The sequence below is a fragment of the Astatotilapia calliptera genome, chromosome 3 (genome assembly GCF_900246225.1).
Source record: "Astatotilapia calliptera chromosome 3, fAstCal1.2, whole genome shotgun sequence".
NCBI lineage: Eukaryota > Metazoa > Chordata > Actinopteri > Cichliformes > Cichlidae > Astatotilapia > Astatotilapia calliptera.
This window is the reverse complement of record NC_039304.1, coordinates 5058848-5085118: the sequence shown is the minus strand read 5'-3', so window position 1 is coordinate 5085118 and position 26271 is coordinate 5058848. Positions and strand designations below refer to the sequence as shown.

At 39.2% G+C, this 26271-nt stretch overlaps 1 protein-coding gene across 3 annotated transcripts; it reads right to left on the bottom strand.

Moving 5' to 3' along the window:
* Nucleotides 1-11061: 11061 nt before the first annotated feature.
* On the bottom strand, nt 11062-18755 carry LOC113017189 (uncharacterized). 3 transcript variants are annotated; one of them, XR_003271416.1, is made up of 4 exons: nt 17967-18755; nt 12647-12715; nt 12263-12546; nt 11062-12160 (listed from the first exon to the last, which is right to left on the bottom strand). XR_003271416.1 is itself a non-coding variant. In XM_026160346.1 (4 exons), exons 3-4 carry the CDS (start codon nt 12538-12540, stop codon nt 11206-11208), a joined length of 894 nt encoding a protein of 297 aa, XP_026016131.1. In that variant the 5' UTR covers nt 12541-12546; nt 12647-12715; nt 17967-18755; the 3' UTR covers nt 11062-11205. The 3 variants fall into 3 exon arrangements, 2 of the variants coding, with proteins under 2 accessions (XP_026016131.1, XP_026016140.1); XM_026160346.1 differs by having other exon boundaries at nt 11062-11986; nt 12428-12546; XM_026160355.1 differs by having other exon boundaries at nt 11062-11986; nt 12428-12546; nt 18087-18755.
* Nucleotides 18756-26271: the final 7516 nt, after the last annotated feature.

Here is a 26271-nt window from a genome sequence, read left to right as displayed (position 1 = left end):
CACACACGTATATGTATACACAAATAAAACATAATGGAACATTTAATAAAAACATGCAGTAATGTATTCTGTATTTTTTCCGGCCTCTTTGCAAAGCAGAGCTGTGCTTCCAAACAATTTCATATTTACAGCAGACACTGAGCAGCATAATCATCAAGACTTAATTCATTCATTTATTGCTTAATATGTCCAATATTGATTTGCCTCTTAACCCCAGTCAGGTTTCTGCTCTCCATCATCTCTCAAGGGAAACATCGACTTTTTCATCAGCTAAATAATATCTAAAAATATTGGCTGACAGACGGGCGGATGACAGATGCACTTACGATAGGATAAAATAATAAATGTTGTTTATGCATTAACCATCATTAACCCTAATTCTAACCCATGTTTTGTGAGTCACATGCCGCAGGTTGCTGACCTCTGACCTTACCTATGCATGTCAGCCAACTGATCTGAATCCAGGACCTTCTTGCTATGAGGTGCCAGTGTTAACCACTGCATCATTTTAATTATCATAGTCTAAAATTTCAAATACAATTTATTCTTCAATTCAGTTCAGGTCAGTTCAGTTTAATTTTATTTATATAACAGAAACCACAACAGCAGTTGTTTCAAAGCACTTTATATTGTAAGATCGAGAGCCTAATAGGAGAATTGTACAGAGAAAACAGAGAAACCTCCAATAATCAGATGACCCCCCCATGATCAAGCACTTTGGTGACTGTGGGAAGAAAAAACTCCCTCTTAACAGGAAGAAATCTCCAGCAGAACCAAGCTCAGGGAGGCACAGTCATCTGCTGCGACTGTTTGGATGTGAGGGGAGAAAAACAATACAAAGACAAACTGTGGAAGTGAGCCAGAGATGAATAATAGCCAAATTAAAAGCAGAGTGGTGTATCAACACATAGTGAGCGAAAAAAGGTGCGTGAAATAGAGCGTCCAACAGCCTAGACTTATTGGAGCATAATTAAGGGAGGATTCAAGGTCACACTCAACGGTTATATAGAAAGTTGCATCTGAGCAAGCAACAAAGACTTTTGGAACAATATTCAGCACCACGTTTGGTGAAACCCAAACACAGCATCCGTGCAAACATCTCATACCAGCTGTCTAGCACGGTCGTGGACCGATGATGTCTTGGACTTATTTTGGATCCACAGGACCCGAACACATCACAGTCAGGCATGAAGTCCTCTGTCCAAAGTATTCTAGAGTCAAGTGTGAGTCCATCTAAGCAGGACTGAATAGAGTCCTAAAGAAACTTTCTTTTTCATATCACTTCTTGTTTTGTTGCCCCCGTGTGGTCAAAAATGTAATAATGCAGCTCTATTTTTTCTGCCTCCTATTAACCATTCAAACTCTTCATAAAAAAGAAATAAACAAAATATTCTAATATGAATTATACATGAAACAGTCACGTGCCTGTGTCAGCTCCTCTGTATGTTCAGTATAAAACTGTTAACTTTCTGTTTTTCTCTTTAGAGCTCCAAGCATCCCTTTCAGCATCATCCAGATGCCAGCCCCAGCTGGGTGTCAGATGTTGTAATTTTTCAATTCTGTAATCAAATCAGTCTCCCACTATTCAGGGTCTCCTATTTCCCCAAAAGAAAATGTCTTATCAGCGTTAATGAACAGTGGGAATGAACTTCTCTCTGTCTCTCTCTGCTCAGCTGTCTTTGAAGTGAAACTATTCGGTCTGGCAGTGAAGCAAAATAAAATAAAAAGAAACAAACCCTGATGTTTCCACAAGAGCCGATTGAACGTGATTCTGCTGCTTGAAGGAGTGAAGATGAGTGTTTCAGATGTTCATTACTCCATGAAGCTGGAGAGATGATAATTATTTTGTGCACTTTTATCTCTCTCCATCAGAGCACTGTCAGCTCGATAACTATTCATTATCTGTCGCAAATCGATTAGACACGAGGCAAACAAAAGAGGAATGGTTACATTTAGCCCGGGGTTGTGCTAAATCATTCCACCCATAGCAAATGAAGAAAACTTTTATTAATATCAGTACATTTATGCAGCTATAAAAATGTTGATGATACATTGAATGCTCGTATCTCTGAATTAATATCTTCTGACCTTCATCTTCACCAAGATGTGTAAAGAACAGATGGACGGTTGTAGCTATGGCAATAGGACATTTTTTAAATGAAAGCAGCTACTTGATGTCAAGCAAATCCAGTCATTACGTAGTAATACTATTTAGAAATGAGCTGAAGGCCATCTTGTCTATTAAATGTACCGAGAGAGTAAACGTGCTCTCAACAGAAAGGAGATTTCTGCACAGACTTCAATGAAGTCATACGAACAAACAGGAAATTCAGCAGCATGTCGTTCGCAATTGCAGTCTCGCAATATTCTGCACGTACAAACATCTGCTGTCACAGAGTCCACAGAGAGACAGTCATTGAACAAAAGTGCTCCTGGATTTATCCCAGCGAACACTGCCATGAGCCAAAGCTGAACATTTGGCAAAGAAAAATGACGTTGTTATCAGAGTAAGAAGAAACTATGGATTTCTGTCCAAACTCATTCAGGCAGAGAAGTGTGAGGCGGGGGGGAGAATGAAGGTTTGGAGCTGTTTTGAAACTGAGCAACCAATGACCAAAATAAAGCAGTAAATCCTGAAGGAACATCGGAAGATAAGAAAAATAAAGCAAGTTGTGAGGAGAGACGTGCCATGGCCTCTGCCCTAGGACCCCCAAATCCACTCATTCAATTGAAGAACAATTTTATTTATATAGCGCCAAATCCCAACAACAGTTGCCTCAAGTCCCTTTATATTGTACCCTATTGTACCCTACAATAATAAAGAGAAAGCCCCATAAATCAGATGAACCTCTTTGAGTGAGCACGTGGCAAAAGTGGGAAGGAAAAACTCCCTTCAAGCAAGAAGAAATCTCAAGCAGCACCAGGCTCTCATCCAGTGACCTGTCCTGGATTTATGTGCCTCTTGGACGGGTCTATTCTCTGAGGCTTGAAGTTGTTCCTCTGACTGTGTCTTGTTTGTGTGCTTTTAATATAAAAACAGCATGGATGTGACTAAGATGATGTATTTTATTTTATCGCTCACTGTTTTTGCAATATTTCATTTCATATTACTTCTCCTGACCTGTTATAAGGATTACAGGTGACACAGAAAGTACCAAAAACTGTAGTTCCTCTTGCAGCCACTGGAGGCTGACTCCAGAAGTTAGTCAATCCCTATAAGATGTCTATCTTTACAGAAATGAAACTCGTGTTTTACAACCTATCTGTGGATATTTTCTCACTTCAAAACAACATGAGAGGGCTGATTTCAAAATAAATATTATTCATCCATCTGGATATAGCTCTGCAAAAAAAGTGTCCCAGTAGAGTAGAAGAGGGCTGTATAAGAAGCACTCCATTTACTGTTTGGCATGTTTTAAATTGAATTTTGTACCCAAACAACATGGATTCATGGCACATAAAAGTCTCTCTGTGTTGCCAACAATAAATGAAATTTGTGTTTAAGTTTTATTCCCTATTATTTTTATTACTCGGTTAATCAGCACCTGTATAGCAAGTAGGTGCATCTGATATTCCTGTGTTGCTGCTGTTCCTGCACCATCATAATGATAATAACATCGCAACTGACCAGTCTTTGTTTATGTAAAAATGTCTTCTGGAACATATGGTAAGGATGTGTTTTTGTTATTAATTTATTATTAATTTACACAAGTTTTACACAAGATTTGCTGTTAACCAAATTTAGGTGACTCTTGTATTTTTATATTATCGTACGATATTTACCTCATAATGTAAAGTGCCTTTAGGTGGCTGTTGTTGTGTTGTGATTTGGGGATATATAAATAAAACTGTAGTAATAGTTTTTAATAGCATTAGCTAAATTAGCTAAATTCTTGCCTAATGCTCAGATGCTTTGATCGGGCAGTTGGTATGTTGATCCTGGACCAGCAGTGGTTTGACATTGTTAGGAACAACACCTACACCAGCTGACATCAGTTCTGCTGGACCCAGGCCCTGGGACTAATAGAACAAGAGCTTCATCTGGTTTCGCTTCACAGCTTTCCAGCCTACCAGCCATTGGAGGTCCTGCTGCCTGGTGTTGTAGCAACCTCCATACCTGGTCCAGCCTCACCACTGGCAGAGCTGTGGACTGGCACTTCAGGAACCCCTACACCCTCATCTAAGAGGGCAGATTTTCTCTTCATAGAAAATCCTCCAGTGAATCCTTGTCAATACTGTCATTGTTATGTGACATTAGTGTAACAGTGTATAAAAGTCATAAGAACAACAGGTCTACTTTAAACACAAAGTAAAGAGGCAGCACGGCAGCAAAAGACTATTTGTTTAAAGTAAACTTTAGATGTAGACATGAAAGTTGGTGCAAAGAATCAGGGGACTGTCCGCAGCCAGTGTGCCAAATTTCACAACATTTTACTATCTGGTCCTAGGGGCTGCAGTAAGCCCAAACAGCAGAAGGAGGAGGAAGAAGATGAATAAAGATGATAAAGGGTAGAAGCTCTCTGAGTACCGACTCAACTACGCTGCTTGGCCTCCAATTCCCACAGCCCCCGCTGCTGTGTCATGACCTAAAATGAGCCCTGAATGCAAAACGTCCCTGAAGTGTCAGTGAACAGAAAACTGTCCTTTCATGCTTGGACCTGATATTTAAAGCTTCACCTTTTATTTTTCAAGCTAAGGCTCTCTGTGCTCATACAGTTTCCTCAGTAAAGTGTTTCCAGCAGGAATGCAGGTAATTTTCATAAGGTCACAAACTCACAAATGTAGGCGGTGTTAATCCAATCAGCCAGCTCGTGTTAAATACAAAAACATTTGAAAAGGTTCTAATCAGGTTCACAAATGTTTTTTTTATGGCTGCTGAGGCTGAGCTGCTTTTTCCTGAATTGAAAATGGCAAAATTAACATTTGCGTCATCATTTTGGATCCAACTGAGGAGTTTCCTTGGGTAAGAAAACTGATGATGACGGTGATGGTGCTGAATGAGCCATTTGAGCATTAAGAGTGATTCTTTCCCGTATCTTAGGGCTAAGCAGTCAGCTAGCCAAAGTGTGTGTATGTGTATTTTTGAACTGTCAGCATTATCTTATGTGCTATTACCTTTTTATCTCTGATGTGTATCTCATAAAATCTGTAGGATCGACACATAATCCCCAGTGAAATTTGAAAACTAAAACCACTGGCTCTGTGTGTGAGCGTTATTTTGAAAAAGAACAACCCCTAAGCAATGTGTAGGAGAGCTATACCTAAAAACATAGTGTCTATTGTTTCTCCAGCCTGTGCGCTCCAGCAGCCAAATCATGCAAAGTTCTACTGAGGGTAGTGGGTAAGCCAGAAGAGTGGAAAAACAGTAGCATAATAAGATTGGCTTAGAGCAAATTCATGCTGGAACAATGCTGCAATAATGGAAAACCGAGACATATCAAGATGAGGATAACACAGACCAAATTTAGCCCCTATTAGCTAATAGATTAATGTGGCTGCCTATTATGCTGTATAGATCTCTGCTAATGCTAATACAAATGTCATATCTCTTAAACCAAACAGACTGAGCTGAGCCCTGAATGTAAAAAGATAAATCCCCTCCCTAATGCATTTACCAGGCCAAGGATCCACTCAGTCATGTTTGTGCTGATCTGGCCACCAGAGGGCAATGTGTAAGTGCTGCTACTCCAGCACATGATTGCATGAGACTTCTAATCTATTCTGTGTTCTCACAGTCTGCCATTTTGCCACCGTGGTTTCCCCATCTTAACACTGCCGGGAATTTTATATCAACAGTGCATCAGGTCAGAGGCTGAGCATGTGTTTCCCTTTTTCCTCTCTCATCAGGAGCCCTTTTGACGAGCTACTTTCAGAAATAACTCTCCACAGTTGGGGCTGACTAATGATGTTTATAGGGAGAGAAGGGCCCTCCCACTGCACAGAACTGCACATGTAACTGAAGAGAGCTGATTGACAGATTGAGATCATGGAAATTACAGACAAAAGGTATTTATGGAAATGTATTCAGAGTTAAAATATTACTCAGTCTTGAGTCCATGAGTTATTATCAAAGACAGAAAAACGTCAGCGTGAAAAAAAGCCATCATATTTGCATGAGCACTGTGAAAGCAAACACATATTAGAATATGAGGATCACTTCAGACATCCTTGAGGTGACGATGTTTGCTGCAGTGGCTTCTTTCCGATCACTAATTCATTTTGCAATTCGTCTCAACATGCTGCACCTGTCTCTGTGCCAAATTGGCCGCTGTTCTTGGTTGTTTTTGACAGGCCTACAGTGTTACATTGAAAAAAAAAAGCAGCAAATCAACCGTCCTCTCACTTGATTTCACAACTAACCCGCTTGAACAGGAGCATGTCCGAGATAGGTCTGTGAAGTGCACGCCAGCAGTGCGCAAACAATTACACAGAACAACGGTGGCACAAAACCTGCCTGTTTTGTGGCACCCGATAAGAGAGCCCTGAATAAATGTGCCTGCATGCATGAAAGACTTGTGAGGGAGAGGTGTTTGCAGGATAAATATTGCGGTTGGCCTTCGTGCATGTGTACAGAACAATTACATGCTTCATTGTTGTGACAAAAATGGGCCGAAACAGTTGCTATTTGCTACTAATTTAGCTTGAGAAGTCCCCAACAGCGGGGGGCAGAAATCTCATTGGATACTGTATGCCAGCAAGTACGCTTTTCCTGGAGGCTGCTGGCTTTTAGTTGCATAGTAACGCTATAGGATGACACATCAAAATGCCCAGACACACTGGAAACTGGCTTTGGTCTAATTGCTGCACTTTTGGGTGATTTACTTGCCTTCAGCCCCTTCAGAAACTACAGCAGAACAATTAGAAAGACAAGGAACTGTGATGACTCATAAGTTATCTCTGCTGTAGCTGATGATGAAAATGTTGGCTGTCTATAAATCAAACGGTCATTTAATCGCTCCTAACTTTTTGTTTTTCTAAGAAATGAATCTTCATACTTTTATTTTTATTAGAAATAATAACAGAGTCATTAGGGCAGGGACACAATTAAACAGGCTTTTCCTAATCATGGACGTGAGCCCAGAGCAATCAGCAGGTGCACTCAGAGAAAACACAATATTCACACTCGATGTTAATCAGGTGGGTCAATCATCAGCCCGACTCCAGTGTAAAATCAGCAGATGAACTGTGATCAAGTGTGAAATATGAGTAAGAGCATGACAAATACTGGATTTTTGAGGGTGATACCAACATTGATTTTTTTTCAACAGTAAAAAACACCCATAACGTTGGATGGAAAAAATATTTTAAGTTTATGTTGTTTAAGTTATTTACTCGAGGCTTGTGCTTTATATGCACTTGGTTGTTACAAATTATTATCATTTCATTCATTTTTACGAAGGCCATAACCAGGGCTTAGAAATTAGTGAGCAATTTTAATGAAGCGTGACTGAAATATTCAATTCAGTTTTATTCATATAGCATCAAATCACAACAACAGCTGTGTTTTATATTGTAAGGTAAAGACTTTTTATCCCAATACTTTAAACATTTACATCATGACTCAACCAGTCTGGAATTTTCAAGTTCAATACATTATAATTAATGAAGGAAACTGATAACAGATTTATTTACAGTTAAAAACACGAGGCACTCTGAGAGAGAAAAGCTCTGCCAAAGAGGCTCACGCTCCGGATAGTGTTTCCTTTTAAGGGAATCATATTTTGTATATACTGATTTTGTTCTCTTTGTTTGCAGTGTAGTAAAAATAGCACATTTTGACAGATTATAATGGGATATTTATAATCCACAGTTTTAATGATAAAAGGGAGTTTATGAAAATTCAACCTTATTTGACCCTGAAAAGAAAAGTTGTGAGGTGTGCTATTCAAAATATCTGTATATGGAATGCTTAACCTCTCCCATTGAATTTTAGCACGGTAAAGACACAGCGTAAGATTTAGACCAGCACATTTCCAAGTTAGATAATTTTATTGGAAACTGTAACAAACAAACAAATAAAATCGACATAATGATCAACAAGAAAACTTCACAAACTAGAAAAAACACACAAATTCAGATTAAGGTAAAAACTGTAGATTGCTTTCACTATACAATGCTTAAATATTCACAAATGTGAATGTACTGCATGGCAGTACAGTTAATTTATATCTGCCAGCTGTGCTGTTGGCCAGAAGGGTCCAGGTAGAAACTGTGCTACTGCTGAGTGATAGATATAATGAAGCAGAACATGCAGGAGGTTAGTGCCACAGGAGAGGATGCAAATGATCCACTGTGAAGAAGAATGGCCCAGGGAAAATAATAAAAAGCTACAGTATTTACTTATATAAATATACTCTATGGAAGTTGGTTTTTCTCTGTATGTATGATTGGAGGTTCTACCTTACAATATACTGTTGTTGTAATTTGGTGCTGTATAAATAAAATTGAATTGACTTGAAGTAGAATTTTCTGGCATCTCTCCTTTACTTTTAGTAGTTTTTTAATGAAAACTTTTTTCCTTTTACTCCTTGCATTTTTAAAATCTGTACTTTCCACTTTCTACATTTCCAAACCAGCCTTTGGTTTAACATTTGAGGGGAGTTATTATTTCATGTCACTGAGAGCCTAGAGGAGCGACCATAAAGAGAGTGACTTTTTTAAAGTGGCAGGTAATTTCAAATGCATCATTTCTATCAGCTCAACAAACATCAGCAAACACACAAACTATGTGTGTGCAGTCACACAAACACAGTGCTAGCTAAAGGTCCAGCTGCTGTATTTCGCAGGGAGAGAAAAGAAAGTGAGCTAACTTCACTCAGAGATGGAGAAAGATAAGAAGGACAGGAGAGGAGAGGAGAGGAAGAAGAAAGGTTAGATTTAAAGGTAAGTGGGATTTCATAACCTGGAAATTTAAAGCTCACATGTAGGTCCTCATGTTTTTAAATGTGTCCAACTGTATAGGGTATAATATAAAGACAGCATAAACATTATACTGTCAGTGTAGAAGATGGAAATCAGCCAGGATAACTCATGAAACATCTTGTTGAATTCACTTGATTAAATCCACAAAGAGCCGCGAACCTCAGAGGAGCAGCATCAGTCGATCAGCTGATCACAGCCTGTGCATTAAGAAAATCCACTTTTCATTTGCTGATTAAATGGCAAAGTCACCATTTACAATGTGATCAACAGAGAATAGAGATATTTTGTTTTCGTTCTTTTTCATTGCTCATGTCCTACTTAACTGACTCAGACTGAGTACATTTATTAGAATTAATATTTACACTTAAACAAAGTTTGTATTCCTATCCACTAATATAATTTATTATTGCACTAATATAGCACCAGGTTCAATTAGTTTAACATAAGAATACGTGGTAGAACTGTTCTTCTAGCAGTTACTTTATTACTGTAAGTACATTACAGAGCCTGTACTTTTTTACATTTACTTGACTAAAGAAGTTGAATCAGTACTTTAACTTTTACTGGAGTATTTTTAACAGTTTTATCTGTACTTCTACTTAAGTCCAGACATGCTGTACTTTGACCAACTCTACCTCTGTCTCTATATTTGATCATTAGTCTGCAGAGGAACTAGATTTTTTATACAATGATAAATTTACACCTGTACTCTGCAAACTGCAACAGAGCTCATATCTTTTATGCCACTTTAGATCTGCTGTGTTTAGAGTGCAACATATGATTTTCTAGTCATATTATGTTCCATACTTGATGTTTTTGGAGACTTTTATGTTGTTAGGCAGGATAATGGCATCACATTGAAATTTAGGTGTTAAAAATACACAGTGATTGATATTCATGTAAAAGAAAAAGAAAAACATTTAAATGAGAGGCCACTAAATAAAGTTTTTTTAGTAACTCTCAGCAGTTCATTGGACATGAAATAGTTGGTAGACATGTTATTATTAAGTTTATGAGAAACTTCACGATTAAGGCTAAAGGAAATACTTTTATTCAAATACAATTTCTTGTCATAATGGATGCAAAAATAAATTAATAAGATCTATTTATGGTTTATTGTTTGAAGCCGAGCATCTACTAAGCCATGCCGACACCGGCCACCACCCAACCCACCTGAGGCTTTCCACCTCAGTCGTCTCCCTCTTCTGTGTCCTGAAGGTTCCCACCTTCTCCGCCGTCGTCAGTCTCTGGAACTGAAGCCTCATGAACTGATTTGTTTCAGCTGATGGCCACGTGGTCGGCCTCCTGAACTGTTTTTTTGGACTGTTTTTTCTTTTCTTCTGAGTTCTCCTTCCTGGAGCTCCAGCACCCACCCACCCAGGTTGGGTGGAAATGTTCTCATTTTAAGAGCTTGATTGTGAAAGATTAAACTGCTGATGTCCACAGAGGTTTAAAGATAAGCTATAAATAAATAATAATTATGCATACTTTATTGAATTCCTCTCTGCACTTAACGCATTCACTCAGTGAAGCAGTCTACCTATCTAATCTAACACTCAGGGAGCAGTGTGCAGGGACAGTACCTTTCTCAGGGCTAGCTCATCTGTTCAGTGGAGTTGAACCCCTGATCTTCAAATCATGGGGCCACCACTCTACCTACTGAGCTATCCCTGCCCGAACTTCAAACTTACATACATTTTTAAAAATCTAAAAAGCCATTTTTGTCATATATTCTTTTATGAGTTTTTTTTTCTTTTTTAAATGTTCAATCAGTATAGCTCTACTCCTAAATGGACCTTTGAGGATTTGAGCATTTGGCAAAAATAAGAGTTCCTCTTAATTGTAAAACACAAATCTGAGGATGTTGGAAGACATTTGAGGTTCTGATCAGCTTTGTGGCATGTAGATGGTCCTTTTATTAAAGTCCTGAAGAAAACTCATAAACACTGAGGCCCTGCTATGTGCCAACGTGTATCTGGACCCTTACAAAACAAAGATGTGAAGCAATATTAATATTTATTGGGATTTTTTTTTAATTTCCAGGTTTCAGTTACTGTTGTTGATATGTTAAGAGTAAGAATAAGTTCAGATTCTCTTAAAAATAATAACACTAATATGTTAACAATTGTTGGACTTGTGGAGGTATTTTGAGAACCCTAAGAGACTCTTATAAACATCTGAAGGAAAATATTCTTTAATCATCGATGCAGACTAATCAGAAATGTTGATTAGTGATTTTATTGTATTTTGGAGAGTTAGAACAAACAGGTGGGATTCTCAAAGTCAGTCAGTTTCTTGGGGTCTGAAGCAACAACAGCACAGAGCTCTGAATTTTTGGAAGAAGCCGTTTCTTTTCTTCTTTTTCTCCTTTATTTGAATGTTGTCAGACTTCTCTGAATTATTAGTAATAGAGACAACTGGCTCAGACATGGATAGACTTACAGAAGGGAGTTCCTCACTGGGAAGATCATCAGACAGAATTTTGGAAGCAGGTTCTTCAGTACGAAGAACATCAGCCATTTGTGAACTTTCAAACGGAGGTTCTTTAGTAGGAAGAACATCTGACTTCGGCAGACCTTCAGAATGAGGTTTCTTAGTTGGAAGAACATCAGGCACTACTGGACTTTCACAAGTGGGCTGGAAGATCTGGCATATGCTCTTCTTTGCTACATCAGCAATTGTTCTGAGCAGCTCTGGTGCAAAGTTTGCAATTTTGTTCAGCAGAATCTGTTCTGGATATTTCTCTCTGACTTCAGACAGGATACTTTGCACCATGCCACCTCTGATGGACCTTGAGAAGATGTCCTGGTTTTCCATTGTTGGGAGAGATTTGGACACTCGATCCAAAGTGGCCTTTGTCACACTGGTGGAGAGGATGCTCAATCTCTGGGAGGCCATGTTCAGTAGGGAGTGAGGAGGAAGCTCCCAGAAGCCATGCAGGACACGGGGAACCACCTCTATCACCACATCTGGAGCAGTGAGCAGTTTGGAGGTTTGTGCGTCCTGCTGCCTCTCTTTAAGGAGGTCAATGTACTGCCTGACATTGCTGAGGAGCTTAGGTGATCTGCAGAATAAAGTTATAAGAATGATCTTTTACACCTATTTAAAGAATCACAGAAATATTGAAACACTGTAGCTGGACTGTTAATTCAGGAGGTATGGCCTCTGGAAATCCCAGCAGCATCCAGGCTTGAAACTTGATGTCCCTCATTTTATGTATTATGTTCACTGCCCACACCTGAAACAGAAAGCACGTTTACATTGCAGTTTTGTTGAAAGGTTATGTGATCATCATGGGAAAAAAAAGATCTCCAAGTGACTAAAAGTTTTCTAGTCTTACCAGTTTCAGAAGAGGTTTGGCTTCTGTTTCTTCCAAATCCTCCAATTCAAACTCCCAAAGTGTTCAAAAGAAAACAAAAGAGAAGTTTTCTCTCAGATATTTACACTTCAGCACAAACAGTTTCAGGTGTGAGGTGGATGGTCTGTAGGTGTCACAGTAACTCACTGCACTCTGACTGTCTCTTTGCTCCTCTCCACCAAAAGATCTCCCATATGTTCTGCAGTGAGGCTCGATGGTATTTGGTTTTCCTTCTGAAGTCTGAGGAACTCCATCATCATTGAAATCTAAAAATAAAAGGAGACATTTAATCAGCACCACTCTCAAGTCCTCAGAAATCACCTGATATTTTATCTCAGTTTTGGTTTGGATGGGTCTGGGTCTTACCTGAGCCCTGTAACCTGGAGGATACTAGCAGATCTCCACAGTATCATATATGGGTATGTTGAACAACACCTATCAAAAAAAAAAAAGAGATTACTCATTGTTACTTAAATTGATTCTCAGGTTGTCACCTTTTAAAACGGCATCAAATTCTTCAAACTGTTGAAATGCAGTAAAAACAAAGTGTCACATATGCTGATGGGTTTGTAGTAGTGCTGTCAGTGTTAATCTCGTTAAAATGACGTTAATGCCATAACCACATTAACGCGCCAAATCTCCGTCAGCAAGTTAACGTGCGTGGGGCTGCACGTCGTTAACGTATTAATAAGCTAACCACGTTAATATGGTATCTAACCAACCTGGTTAGATACCATATTTTCTAAGATTTTCAGGGCCGAGTACAATAACCTCAGTTTTATCTGAATTTAGAAGCAGAAAATCAGAGGCCATCCAGGTCTTTATGTCTTTATGACATTCCTGCAGTTTAACTGATTGGTGTGTGTGAATTGACTGCAATCTAATGACATCTAATGGTGAGATTTTATACACCGTAACTTTAATGATACTTGAAAATAGGCTTCAGCCTCAGCCTGTTCAGTCAGCACACAGTCTGTGTAATAGGTCTATAAAAATGAATATAAGTTTTCCTCCCTTTTCCAATCAGAACTTCCAAATAGAGTTTTTGACGTTTGGCACCACTAAGCTGTGGGATGTTTTTTCTTCTTCTTCTACAATATATATCTTACACACTGTACTACACTGTAATTACTGCATTTCTATAAAAATACTCTAAACCTTCTTCAAAAACTTTAAAGTCTATTTGGGCAATTTGAACACGAAAACCATTAAGTGAGGTATAAAAGTATAGATCCAATGTTCACATCAGGGCTCATGGGGTCAGGAGTAAATTAGACTTAGTCACTGTCTGTGGCAAAAAAAATCAATATACCACCATAACTAACAAATATTTCCATAATTAAAACACCTCCTGTTGTGTGAAGACTGCTGTAAGACATCTGTAGGCATGTTTGATGTACTCACTGCAGCTGTTACTAGAAATAGTCGGACAGAAATGGCAGTAAGACATTTTAAAAGGGCCTAATAACTAAAATACGCGCACTGGCCACTGTATTAGGCACACTTGCTCAACTGCTCATTAACACAAATATCTATCAGCCACTTACATGGCTGGAGAAGAGCATGTAGGCATGCAGACGCGGTCATGATGACCCATCAAAGTTCAAACTGAGCATCAGAATGGTGGGAAGAAAAGATGATTTAAGGGACTTTGAACGTGGCGTGGTAGCAGGTGCGAAATGGGCTGATCTGAGTATTTCAGAAAATGCTGATCTACGGGGATTTTCCCACACAACCATCGCTGGAGGTAAAGGAAAATAGAAGAATTAGCAAGACTATTCCAAACACTCTGTTCTAAGTATAGTCTTTTTACCGGACTGAGTGCAGTATAAGAAAATACAGATTTTCAGCCTGGTTACCTCACTTACCTTTTCACGTTTTACCTTTTTATGCCTTAACCTGCATAATTTGTGTCTACTACATTAATGTATTTGTGACTTAAATGTTCAGTTTCTTCCTTTCTGTACCGACCTCTTGTGGTAAGATGTAATCATGTCACCACTGTGCTGTCTTACTTGTCGGTTACTGCGTTTATGTGGCACTGGATGTCTATAAGACAGCAACAGTAAGGTATTTTTTTAAATTTTTCAGTGCCCTCTCTCTAGAGGTGAGAAGTAACCAAGTACAAATACTTTGTTATTGTACTTAAGTAAAAATTTTCAGGTGTCTGTAATTTACTTGAGTAGTTTGTTTTTTTTTTTTTTTTTTAAATGAAAACTTCTTCCTTTTACACCCTACGTTTTTAAAACAACTATCGGTACTTTCTACATTTTCAAACCAGGCTCGTTACTTTTGATTTAACATTTGAGGGGAGTTATTATTTCAAGTCACTGCGAGCCTAGAGGAGCCTAACCTCTATCAGCTCAACAAACATCAGGGCCCCATTTCAGGAAGCCGGTTTAGTGCAAACTCTGAGTAAGTATACCCTGAGTTAACGAAAACTCTGGGTTTTCGGTTTCACAAAGCGAGTTTAGATTAATTCTGAGTGAGTTACTATGACGACACACTCCGTGAAGCTAACCTGCCCCCTAGCAGGTTTACTTCAACTAACCCTGACGTTCTCCGCCTCTTTGTCAGAAACCTGACTGTAGGAAGTGTCAGACATGGCGTGCTCCTTCCTTGAAGAGCCAGTAGATGTTGAAGCCCAAATTCTCCGCAGAGCTCTCCGCCGGGAGAGAGTGATTAGAGCGCGTTTGGACATTTTATCATTTCCTGATGATTTTCTGTGTGAACGTTACCGTTTTTCAGCACAATCTATAAATGGTAAAATGGTAAATGGCCTGCATTTGTATAGCGCTTTTCTAGTCCTTAAGGACCCCAAAGCGCTTCACACTACATTCAGTCATTCACCCATTTACACACACATTCATACACTGGCGATGGCAAGCTACATTGTAGCCACAGCTGCCCTGGGGCGCACTGACAGAGGCGAGGCTGCCGGACACTGGCGCCACCGGGCCCTCTGACCACCACCAGTAGGCAAACATGGGGTTAGTATCTTGCCCAAGGATATTTGGCATGCAGCCAGGAGGCAGCCTGGGATCGATATAATTTATTTGAATAACATCCTCAGGCCTAATATTGCTCATGTGACACATCGCGGACATTCTCTCAGTTCTGTACATATTATTTGTATTGCACTTCGGTTTTTTGCAAACGGGAGCTTTCTGTATAATATTGGTGACGCTGAGCACGTTTCCAAGGCTACCGTCTGTCGGGCAGTCAGGAATGTTACAGTTGCACTGAAACGTCTCCTGTACTCGTCTGTGGTGTTCCCCGGTCATAGACCCACAAGATTCATCAAAGAGGGATGCCACAAAATTGCAGGTATCAGGATGAACAAAACTTAATTCATGATGTGGTGATACTTGAACTACTACTTAAATTGTACATTTATTTTCAGGGTTCCCAGGCGTGATTGGCTGTACAGATGGCACTCACATTCCAATCATTGCTCCTTCAGTAAATGAAGGAGACTATGTGAACAGGAAGTCTTTCCACAGCATTAATGTACAGGTACATAGCTCCCTGTAGCATTTCAAACTAACAAATTATTTCATTATTAGTAATGGATGCTAATTTGTGTTCTCTGCACTGTGAAGATCATATGTGATGCTGCCAACATTATCACAAATGTGGAAGCCAAGTGGCCAGGCTCTGTGAGTGGTGGTGGTGGAGGACCCCCACCTGTTTTTCGGGCCTCCGCTTTTTTTCTAGTGGCCATAACGGGTCACATTTGAGCATACAGAGTAAGCAAATATGTACTTGTAATGTGCTCAGATAATTTCAATAAGTGCTTACAGAGGGGAAATTAATGTAGCCTCTAACTGCAATTGATTTACATCGGACAAACAGACCAAGCACTATGGCTCATAATACAATTACACCTTACCTGTTTGGACTATATTTTTATATTTATATTTTATATTTCATTTTTACTTGCTGCCAGGAACGTTTGGGGCCTGTTGGGTTGCACCTGCGCTCACATCACATCACAAAATAAAATGTATGAAATAAAAAATAAAATAATATATAATAAAATAACGTGTTAAATGGGTGGAAATCCCTCGATCAATGTTTAAATTAACACTCACGCATTGACTCTGTCGGCTATGTTTTGCCATGCATGCTCCCTTTCTTTTGCAGCTGAGGCTGTGTTACTTTTTTTCTGCAAAATTTGCATGTTATCGGCATATACTGCCATCAGGATTTCGGCCTCAAGCGCTGTAAAATACATTGACCGCGCCTTCTTTCCCTCCGTCTCCATGGTGACTCGCTTAATCTGTGCTCCACTAATCAGGGCTTTATGTATCCTCGTGCGCGTGCTTAACTTGGGGTTAAAGCAACTCCGCGTTGACTGAACTAATTGTTATCAGCCTTTCTGAAACCGAATATTCCGAGTTGGACAGTTCGGGGTTACTCAACCCTGAGTATCGTTTTTCACGCTGAGTTTTCTAAACCGGCTTCCTGAAATAGGGCCCAGGAAACACACAAACTGTTTGTGTGCAGTCAGAAGAACACAGTGTGTCACTAAGTAAAGGTCCAGCTGCTGTATTTCACAGAGAGAGAAAAGAAAGTGAGCTAACTTCACTCAGAGATGGAGAAAGATAAGAAGGACAGGACAGGAGAGGTTAGATTTAAAGGTAAGTGGGATTTCATAACCTGGAAATTTAAAGCTCACATGTAGGTCCTCATGTTTTTAAATGTGACATCATTATTTTGCATTATTATGCTTAGATTCATTCATTGAATTCCACCTTCATACCAACTGTATAGGGCAGTGGTTCGCAAACTTTTCACAATGAGTACCACCTCATAGAATATATGGCTCTTGAAGTACCTTATGACCAACATTAAAGTACAGTAGTATAGGCCTATTTAACACCACATACAGTTTACACGAGACAATTTTATTTCTTGTGTGAATGTTATTTATATTAACTCTCATGAACAGGATGTGACAAGTGATAATAATAACAACAACTGTATTGCATTAAAACATTCACAGCAGGTGGGATATCCAATCTTTAAGTGACCTGATGAAACCTGCTTCCGGGTCCAAGCTACTCTGCATTTATTAAGGCTGTTGTGTTTTTAACATGTTTTAATGCTTTGTATCTTTTATGTAATCTTGTTCAGATTACATAGAAAAGGATCGATTTTTATCATCACTGTTCATTTTAAAGCTCTTTTTTTTTTTTTTTTACGATGTAACTGCAGCCCAGCCCATGCAGCAGTATATTAATGACTAACCTTATATTGCAGTTAATCTCCTGACTGAAGTTTGGTCCGCTAACAACATCCTACCATACGGTTTCATTTGTCCCTAACGTCCGGGAACCCTCACATTAACTTTTATCAAGTGGAAAAAAGTTAGCGTTCATCCTCCAGTTTCACATTTTATATTATGCTAACCATAGCTGTATAGCTAGCCACAACGCAGCACATCGTTATATACCAGCTAGCCCAACTTCAGCAACCCTGCAAACGCCACTGCTGTTTAGTTTTCTGTCTCCATTTATGTCTGAAGTGATAGCAGGGCTGTGTGTTTTAATTTTTGCTGTGGCGGTTAAGCTGTCGGACTTTTGGCTTCACGACCCTCCTTCCTGGTTTGTGCACGTGGAAGCTCAGTTTGCTCTTTGTGGCGTTTCAGCCGACGACAGGAAATAGCTGCGGCGCTACTCACTCTGACGCAGAGCGGGCCGAGCAACTCCTCTCTCTCTCGGGCCTGGGTGATGGTAAAGATCTCATGGAGAGCACGCTATCCTTGCTAGGAACGAACGACGGCGGATTTCTCTTCACTCACGTCTTCCTCCGGCAGGTGCCGGTGCGAGCTGGCCTCGCCAACTCCCCGCTGCTGGCCGCAAAGGATTACCGCTCACTCGCAGAAGAAGCGGATCGCATTCTCCTGGCTACCAGAACCTTCGGCATCCAGGCAATAGTTTTCGATTAACCGACGGCATCTCCCGCAACCCCACCGATTATTCCAGGGGCCTCCGACTCATCGATGGTGGCAGGGATCGTGGCACGGTGGAAAAGGGCTGTGTTTTTAACCAATTGGTATTGGTTTTTACTATCAGCGTGACAGCGGTGTACCGCCTTTGCAGTGTTAAGGACCAGGGAACCGAGCCCGCCAGCGCTCTGCAGTGGCCGCGACCGTTGGCGATGAGGACTCAGGCTCGGGGAGACATTTTCTGGGTGACTCCTGCTCCCAGAAGAGCCCCGGGAACTTTCGTGTCGTCTTTGTATACCTCCACAATGGTATATTATTTAATCTTAAAAAAAGGAGATTTCCCGCGTACCACCAGAGAGAGCCAAAGTACCGCCAGTGGTACGCACCACAGTTTTTATTTATTATTTCTCTATTTATTTTTTTTAACACTGAGGTCCTGCTATGTGCCAACGTGTATCTGGACCCTTAAAAACAAAGATGTAAAGCAATGTTAATAATTGTTGGGAACTTTTTTAATTTAATTTCCAGGTTTTACTCTTAACATATCAACAACAGTAATGTTGTTGATATGTTAAGAGTAAGAATAAGTTCAGATTCTCTTAAAAATAATAACAATAACAAAATGTTAACAATTGTTGGACTTGTGGAGGTATTTTGAGAACCCTAAGAGACTATTATAAACATCTGAAGGAAAATATTCTTTAATCATCGATGCAGACTAATCAGAAATGTTGATTAGTGATTTTATTGTATTTTGGAGAGTTAGAACAAACAGGTGGGATTCTCAAAGTCAGTCAGTTTCTTGGGGTCTGAAGCAACAACAGCACAGAGCTCTGAATTTTTGGAAGAAGCCGTTTCTTTTCTTCTTTTTCTCCTTTATTTGAATGTTGTCAGACTTCTCTGAATTATTAGTAATAGAGACAACTGGCTCAGACATGGATAGACTTACAGAAGGGAGTTCCTCACTGGGAAGATCATCAGACAGAATTTTGGAAGCAGGTTCTTCAGTAAGAAGAACATCAGCCATTTGTGAACTTTCAAACGGAGGTTCTTTAGTAGGAAGAACATGTGACTTCGGCAGACCTTCAGAATGAGGTTCTTTAGTTGGAAGAACATCAGGCACTACTGGACTTTCACAAGTGGGCTGGAAGATCTGGCATATGCTCTTCTTTGCTACATCAGCAATTGTTCTGAGCAGCTCTGGTGCAAAGTTTGCAATTTTGTTCAGCAGAATCTGTTCTGGATATTTCTCTCTGACTTCAGACAGGATACTTTGCACCATGCCACCTCTGATGGACCTTGAGAAGATGTCCTGGTTTTCCATTGTTGGGAGAGATTTGGACACTCGATCCAAAGTGGCCTTTGTCACACTGGTGGAGAGGATGCTCAATCTCTGGGAGGCCATGTTCAGTAGGGAGTGAGGAGGAAGCTCCCAGAAGCCATGCAGGACACGGGGAACCACCTCTATCACCACATCTGGAGCAGTGAGCAGTTTGGAGGTTTGTGCGTCCTGCTGCCTCTCTTTAAGGAGGTCAATGTACTGCCTGACATTGCTGAGGAGCTTAGGTGTTCTGCAGAATAAAGTTATAAGAATGATCTTTTACACCTATTTAAAGAATCACAGAAATATTGAAACACTATAGCTGGACTGTTAATGATTGTACGGCAGATGTGATCACTGAAATTTAGGAGGTATGGCCTCTGGAAATCCCAGCAGCATCCGGGCTTGAAACTTGATGTCCCTGGCTTGGTTTTCCTTCTGAAGCAGTTTCAAGTGTGAGGTGGATGGTCTGTAGGTGTCACAGTAACTCACTGCACGCTGACTGTCTCTTTGCTCCTCTCCACCAAAAGATCTCCCATATGTTCTGCAGTGAGGCTCGATGGTATTTGGTTTTCCTTCTGAAGTCTGAGGAACTCCATCATCATTGAAATCTAAAAATAAAAGGAGACATTTAATCAGCACCACTCTCAAGTCCTCAGAAATCACCTGATATTTTATCTCAGTTTTGGTTTGGATGGGTCTGGGTCTTACCTGAGCCCTGTAACCTGGTAGATATCAACAGATCTCCACAGCCGTGTTATATATGGGTCTGTTTATTCTTTTAAAGTGGCAGGTAATTTCAAATGCACCATTTTTAGGAGCTTAACAAACATCAGCAAATACACAAACTGTTTGTGTGCAGTTTGTCTCACAGTTGCTAGCTAAAGGTCCAGCTGCTGTATTTCACAGGGAGAGAAAAGGAAGTGAGCTAACTTCACTCAGAGATGGAGAAAGATAAGACAGGACAGGACAGGAGAGAAGAGAGGTTAGATTTAACAGTAAGGACTGCTCAGTGGGATTTCATAAACTGGAAATTTAAAGCTCGCATGCAAGTCCTCATGTTTTTAAATGTGACATCATTATTTTGCATATCATACAAAACAAACTATGGCCGACTGTGTTATTTGAAGGTTGCATAAACTGGTTAATTTGCTGTACTGTGATGATATTGTATGGTTATACTGTCAGTGTAGAGGATAGAAATCAGCCAGGATAATTCATGAAACATCTGCTTACATCTTGTAGAATTGTGTAAATCTAGAGCAGCAGGTCAGCTGATCACAGCCTGTACATTATCTACTGGAGCTCTCAATAGCAATTATTGTGAGTTATGTTTCTTTTGCCCACACCGAGTTTTCTGCTGAATCTCACTTTAACCCCTGACCGTTCTAATTTTATTGCTAAGAAGCAAAGTCACCCTCTACATGTAGGCAACAGAAACTTAAAAAAAACCTTCTTTTTGTTCAGATTCAAGGTAACCTAACTTTTTTTTACAATTATACTCCACTTGAATCTGAACAAAAAGAAGGAAAATTACCAACTTTTTCTTCTTTTTGTTCAGATTCAAGCTGAGGACAATTGTCGAAAAGGTTAGGATGCAAACTTTAGTGTATCTACCCATATAATTTATCATTATGTTAATATAGCACAAGGTTCAGTTAGCTTTGAAGAAAATTTAAAACATCCTCCTTAGAGTTTTTTACTTTCGTACTTTAAGTACTTTTCAGAGCCTGTTCTTTATTACTTTTACTTGAGTAAAGAAGTTAAATCAGTACTTTTACTGGAATATTTTTAACAGTAGTATTTGTACTTCTACTTAGGTACAGAATGTCTGTACTTTTGCCAACTCTGGTCTTGTCTCCTGTTAGAATGTATTTTTATCTTTAAGGCTATATACCTCGTAATTAGCATCAATTAGCAACTCTTACTGTCTTAACTCCATAGGCCTGACCGGAGGATAAGAGGTGGTTACCATGGTAATAGGAGTGTTGCCTGCAAAAGGGTCAAGGGTCAAGGAGATATCCAGAGAGAAGAAACGTGATCTGATAAACACCTAAGGCCAACGACTCATGTTAACATTCAAAGTGTTTGCTGCCTGGGTGTGGTCCTCTTTGAGCGGGCAAAGAGACATGGCAGCCATTTTTAACTTGAACCTTGAACTGCTCATTAAATTTAAGAAAATTCACTTTGAGCATATTTGTCTTCTCTCTCAAAAATGAACCCAACACTCCCTCCCCTCAACCCTTAACCGATCACTGCAGATGATTCTCCCTGAGCCTGGTTCTAGCAGATGTTTCTTCCTGTTGAAGGGGAGTTTGTCCTTCCAGATGTTGCCAAGTGTTTGCTCATATGTGTCCTCTGAATGTTGGGCTTTTCTCTGTATTATTGTAGAGTCTTTATCTTACAGTATTCAACAACTCAATGTGACTTGTAATTTGGTACTGTATAAATAAAACTGTATTCAGTCTAACTGAATCAACAGGTGGAGATTTCTCCAAATATTTGAAAATGTTATGCATCTTGAATAATATATTTTCATCTTTATTTGTGATAAAAGTATTTTACAATTAAAAAGCAACCAGATTTTTTTTCTTTTGCGGTGCAATATTGTTTCTATATCCATTTGATTTTATTCAAAAGTGCCACAATGGCAACTAATCTTTAAATTAGCTGATGCTAATGTTAATTTGAAACAGTTTAATTGTGAATATACAGAATAAGTTCAATAAAAATGTTTATGATGAATTTACAGAGCAGAAATGACAGATAGCACTACAAGAAAGTGAGGAAAGGTGGGAAAAAAGTCAAAATTCCTGCATACACAAACGTGAATGAGACGAAAGCTAAGAAATTAGAATATGATGATATAATCAGCAGCCATGCTGCAGCAGAAAGCTGGTGGTGCAGTTAATTTTTCTCCCAGAGAGTTTGTCCCAGGGGATTTGAGAGTCCATATCTTGATTCATCACCGGCAGCGGTGCAGTTGAATGTTTTAAGAGGAACCAGGGGTATGCAGTCGAGCACAAGGCTTAATAAATAGTGTTCTTAAGAGCCATTCGTAGCTACAGCATACAAAAATGATGATGGATGGGCTTTCTTTGCTGTGCCTCATTCCTTATCCAAATGAAATCCGGGAAGTCCATTCATACCCCTTAAGAGATAATAAATGGAGGAGTTGGCTTGTATAGACCTCATGAGTTGACCTACCTCTTTGCTTACTGTGCTGACATCCATTACTTTCTTCCCCACTGCCTCCTCCTCCACTCTATGAACCCACTTTTCAGACTCATCTATTTCCAGGTATCACATTAAAGCTATTCAGTTGAACATCTGTGATAAATCTTTATCACTTACTGAAATCAATGCATGTGTGCAAATAAAATCAACAACCTAAAGCAGTTATTGCCTAATAAATGCTGCCTAATAAACGTGCTAAAATTCCTTACCCTGCTTACTGTTTGAGGGAACTGGATACTGTCCCAGCTTGCACTTGGCAAGCTGGCTGATCTCAGTGCAGAGATGGTGAGGTTGTATTTAAACACAGCACCTAGATCAGTATTCCTGTTTAAAAATGATTTCAAAACCTGTATGAGGAGTTAGAAAGATGCACAGCTGACCTCAAATAATGATTTGCAACATTACCCTTCATGGACAACTCCAACTAGAAATGTTGCAGGAGAAAAGCTGCTAAAAGTCTTGTGGTTAATATAGCTGAAGAATCTGTACTGCACTGTAGTTGATCAAACTATTATTACTTCTGCTACACCCGCTAATAAACAGTCTTATGCACCTCGTCCTCAGAGCTTTTGGAGTGATGAGAAAATGAGCAAATCTTTTAGCTAATGGAATGTAGCAGAGCTTATAGTGTAAGCTATGACAGCTAAGTACAATTTAAGACTGCTCAGTTATGACTAATCATAGTCACAGTTACTCTGTTTGCAGCTGAGATCATAGTTATTTAATCTAAATACTTAAAGCTCTTTCACTTTTTCATCTTAAAAAAGATTCTCACATTTTCTAAAAGCAATTTTTCTTTGAAGGTTGTGTTAGGAAGAACACCATGCTCTATCCTCCTGAAGCTGAGAGGTTATTTTGTTGGAATCATACCTTGAAACATTAAACACTCTAGATCCTCAGCTGAACTGAATGCTTGTAATGCAGATGCAGATCCCAGTGCCTCACTGTGTGCTGCCACTGGTGACTGAGAGTCTGTACTGTATGTAACGTCTTCTGTTTTGGATCCTGCTGATTTTAGTCTTTTTCTGTCCTTGGCATTGATGTTTAACGCTCTCTTTACAATATAAGGACAATATCTTTCCCACGAGAAAAGTACCTTTTTGGCCAGACTATTCTTTCAACCTGTCACCTTTACAAATTGTTATTCAGATAAATTCTAGTACAAGTTTTAGTTGTAGAAGAAAAACACCTCTGGCTTTTTTAGTTGGATGATATACCTCTGACTACACCAACATCTCAGCTGAATTGGTCTGTTCTAACTGTGAATAAAAGCAGCAGTGAAGAATTATGAGCACTGTGTTTTATTTCACAAACTTAAAGAAAGAAAGAATGAAACACTAAATATTAGGCTTAAAAGCTGCACAGGTTCTTGCCTACGGGTATGGGTTTTGAGAAAAAAACAACACCAAAAAAACCCAAAAATAGTATGAAGAAACTGAAATATCCTGAGAAAAAAATACATATAAAAATATCAAATCAGTGAAAGAAAAAGGGATGGTATGTCCAAAATGTCACTGAACAGGTTCAAAATGTTGGGAAACAAAATTGTCAGATCTGCGAGAGCAATAAGAAAACTGTGATATGCCTCAATGACTACACAAGACAAGAATTATTGCTACATTTTCATCATGTGCTACATCATGCTCCTCTCTGAGATCGCAACTGATGACAGCCGACTGCTCTCATTAAACAATCAGGTCTGTGGTACATATGTCACCGTGGCAAATATATTACGAGCACCCAAAAAGTCATTTTATTTCCAGTGACTTTAATTATCTTTCTGCCGTTAATACCTCTCACAACTGTACATCCATCATGTCGGTGATTGCTTTGCAGAAGGTGGAGGAGTCTGACAAATATTCGTTCTGCGGTAACTCACAATTAAAGTGAGACTGATGAAATCCTGGCACGGTGGATTTTTAATGAAGCAGCTTTCACTCTTGTTTTGTAGCATGTGAATCTTGCATGTTAACATCAGGAGTTGATGATCAATGTTCGAGCAAATGAGATCCCAGGAGGCTCCTACCCGCTAATAAACAGTCTTCACGCTTATTTCCATACATAACAGACAGGTACAAAATTAAAAGACAGGGTGGGGGAGATAAAAGGAGGGTTTACCAGACACTGCAGAGTAAAAAACACATCTACACATGTTATTAGCAAGCATCTGAAACCAGTATACCTAAAGGGGGTGGCTGTAGCTCAGGCGGTAGAGCAGGTCATCTACTGATCGGAAGATTGGTGGTTCGATTCCTGGCTTCCACTAGTCTGCATGCCAAATATCCTTGGGCGAGATATTAACCCCAAATTGCTCTCCAATTCTTTCCAAGTAAGAATGTATGTACTTAGAGCAATGTGCTTGTGTGAATGGGTGAATGCACAAGTTGTGTAAAGCGCTTTGAGTGCTCAGAAGAGTAGAAAAGCGCTATATAAGAACCAGTCCATTTACCATTAAAGTTTAAATACCAAATCCTTTTTTGGACAAGGCTCTGAACTTGTTTATAGCTATAAAATTGCATATTAAGATATGGTTTCTAAGGGCACTGACTCATTGTTTTAACCATTCAGGAAATGGTTAAAACAATGTGTTATTTTCTGTTGCCCAGAACTTGCTGTCTGATTCGTATAAATTGATTTGTACAGGCGTCTTCGGAAGAAGAAAAGTGGGTTATGAAAATTCTGGTTCCCACACTGAGATGGTTGACGATTCAGTCCATTGTTTGATGGATTCCTTCATCAATTTGCCCGATTTTGTGAGTGTATTTTGCTAATTGGGTGCACGCACATACTATATATTACCATTATATATCATTGTATTATACTATTATCCAAACAGTGCAGTATTTGCAAATAATACTGATAATAGCTGTTGAAATTAACTTTGTATAAACAATAAATTATTAGGATGTTTTTAGTGGGGTGTCTATGAATAATACTAAAATAATCATAATCTCTGGGTTTTCATCAGACTGAAAAAATATTTTTACATTTTAATGATTTTCCATTATTGTCACAGTTATTTGGAGAGCAATCAGAAAAATAATGACTAGTTCCATCCTGATCTTTATATTCCTCTTTATTTAAAAATATTACGATTAGAGCTGGACTCTAAAGCTAAATATTGTTTGATGCAAAAAGCAAACAAAGCATAAAAATGTCATGTTTTCCATGTTTGTAACCCTCTACACATGCAAACTCTAAATACACGAATGTGCAGTCACATCAAAAATAGCTCCTATATATGGTTTTGTTGAAATGATCATTTTGATATACGTTTAATTCCATAATTGCCACATCATGACTGTAAGTGCTGAAAATTCAGTGAAATTGTAGCATTAATCGGGATGGTACGTCTCAGTTATTGCATTTGTAAAGGAGGTCATGTTTGGCTGTTAAAAGGAACAGGAAAAGGAACAAAAACTAACAGACTATTTATTTATTTATTATTTTTTAGAGATGGAGCATGGACTGATAAAGGTT

Coding starts and splice junctions, on each gene's coding strand:
- LOC113017189 (XM_026160346.1), bottom strand. CDS start 12,540: ATGATGATGGAGTTCCTCAGACTTCAGAAGGAAAACCAAATACCATCG. Junction 11,987..12,427: donor AAAGAGACAGTCAGAGTGCA/GTGAGTTACTGT, acceptor TTTATTCTGCAG/ATCACCTAAGCTCCTCAGCA.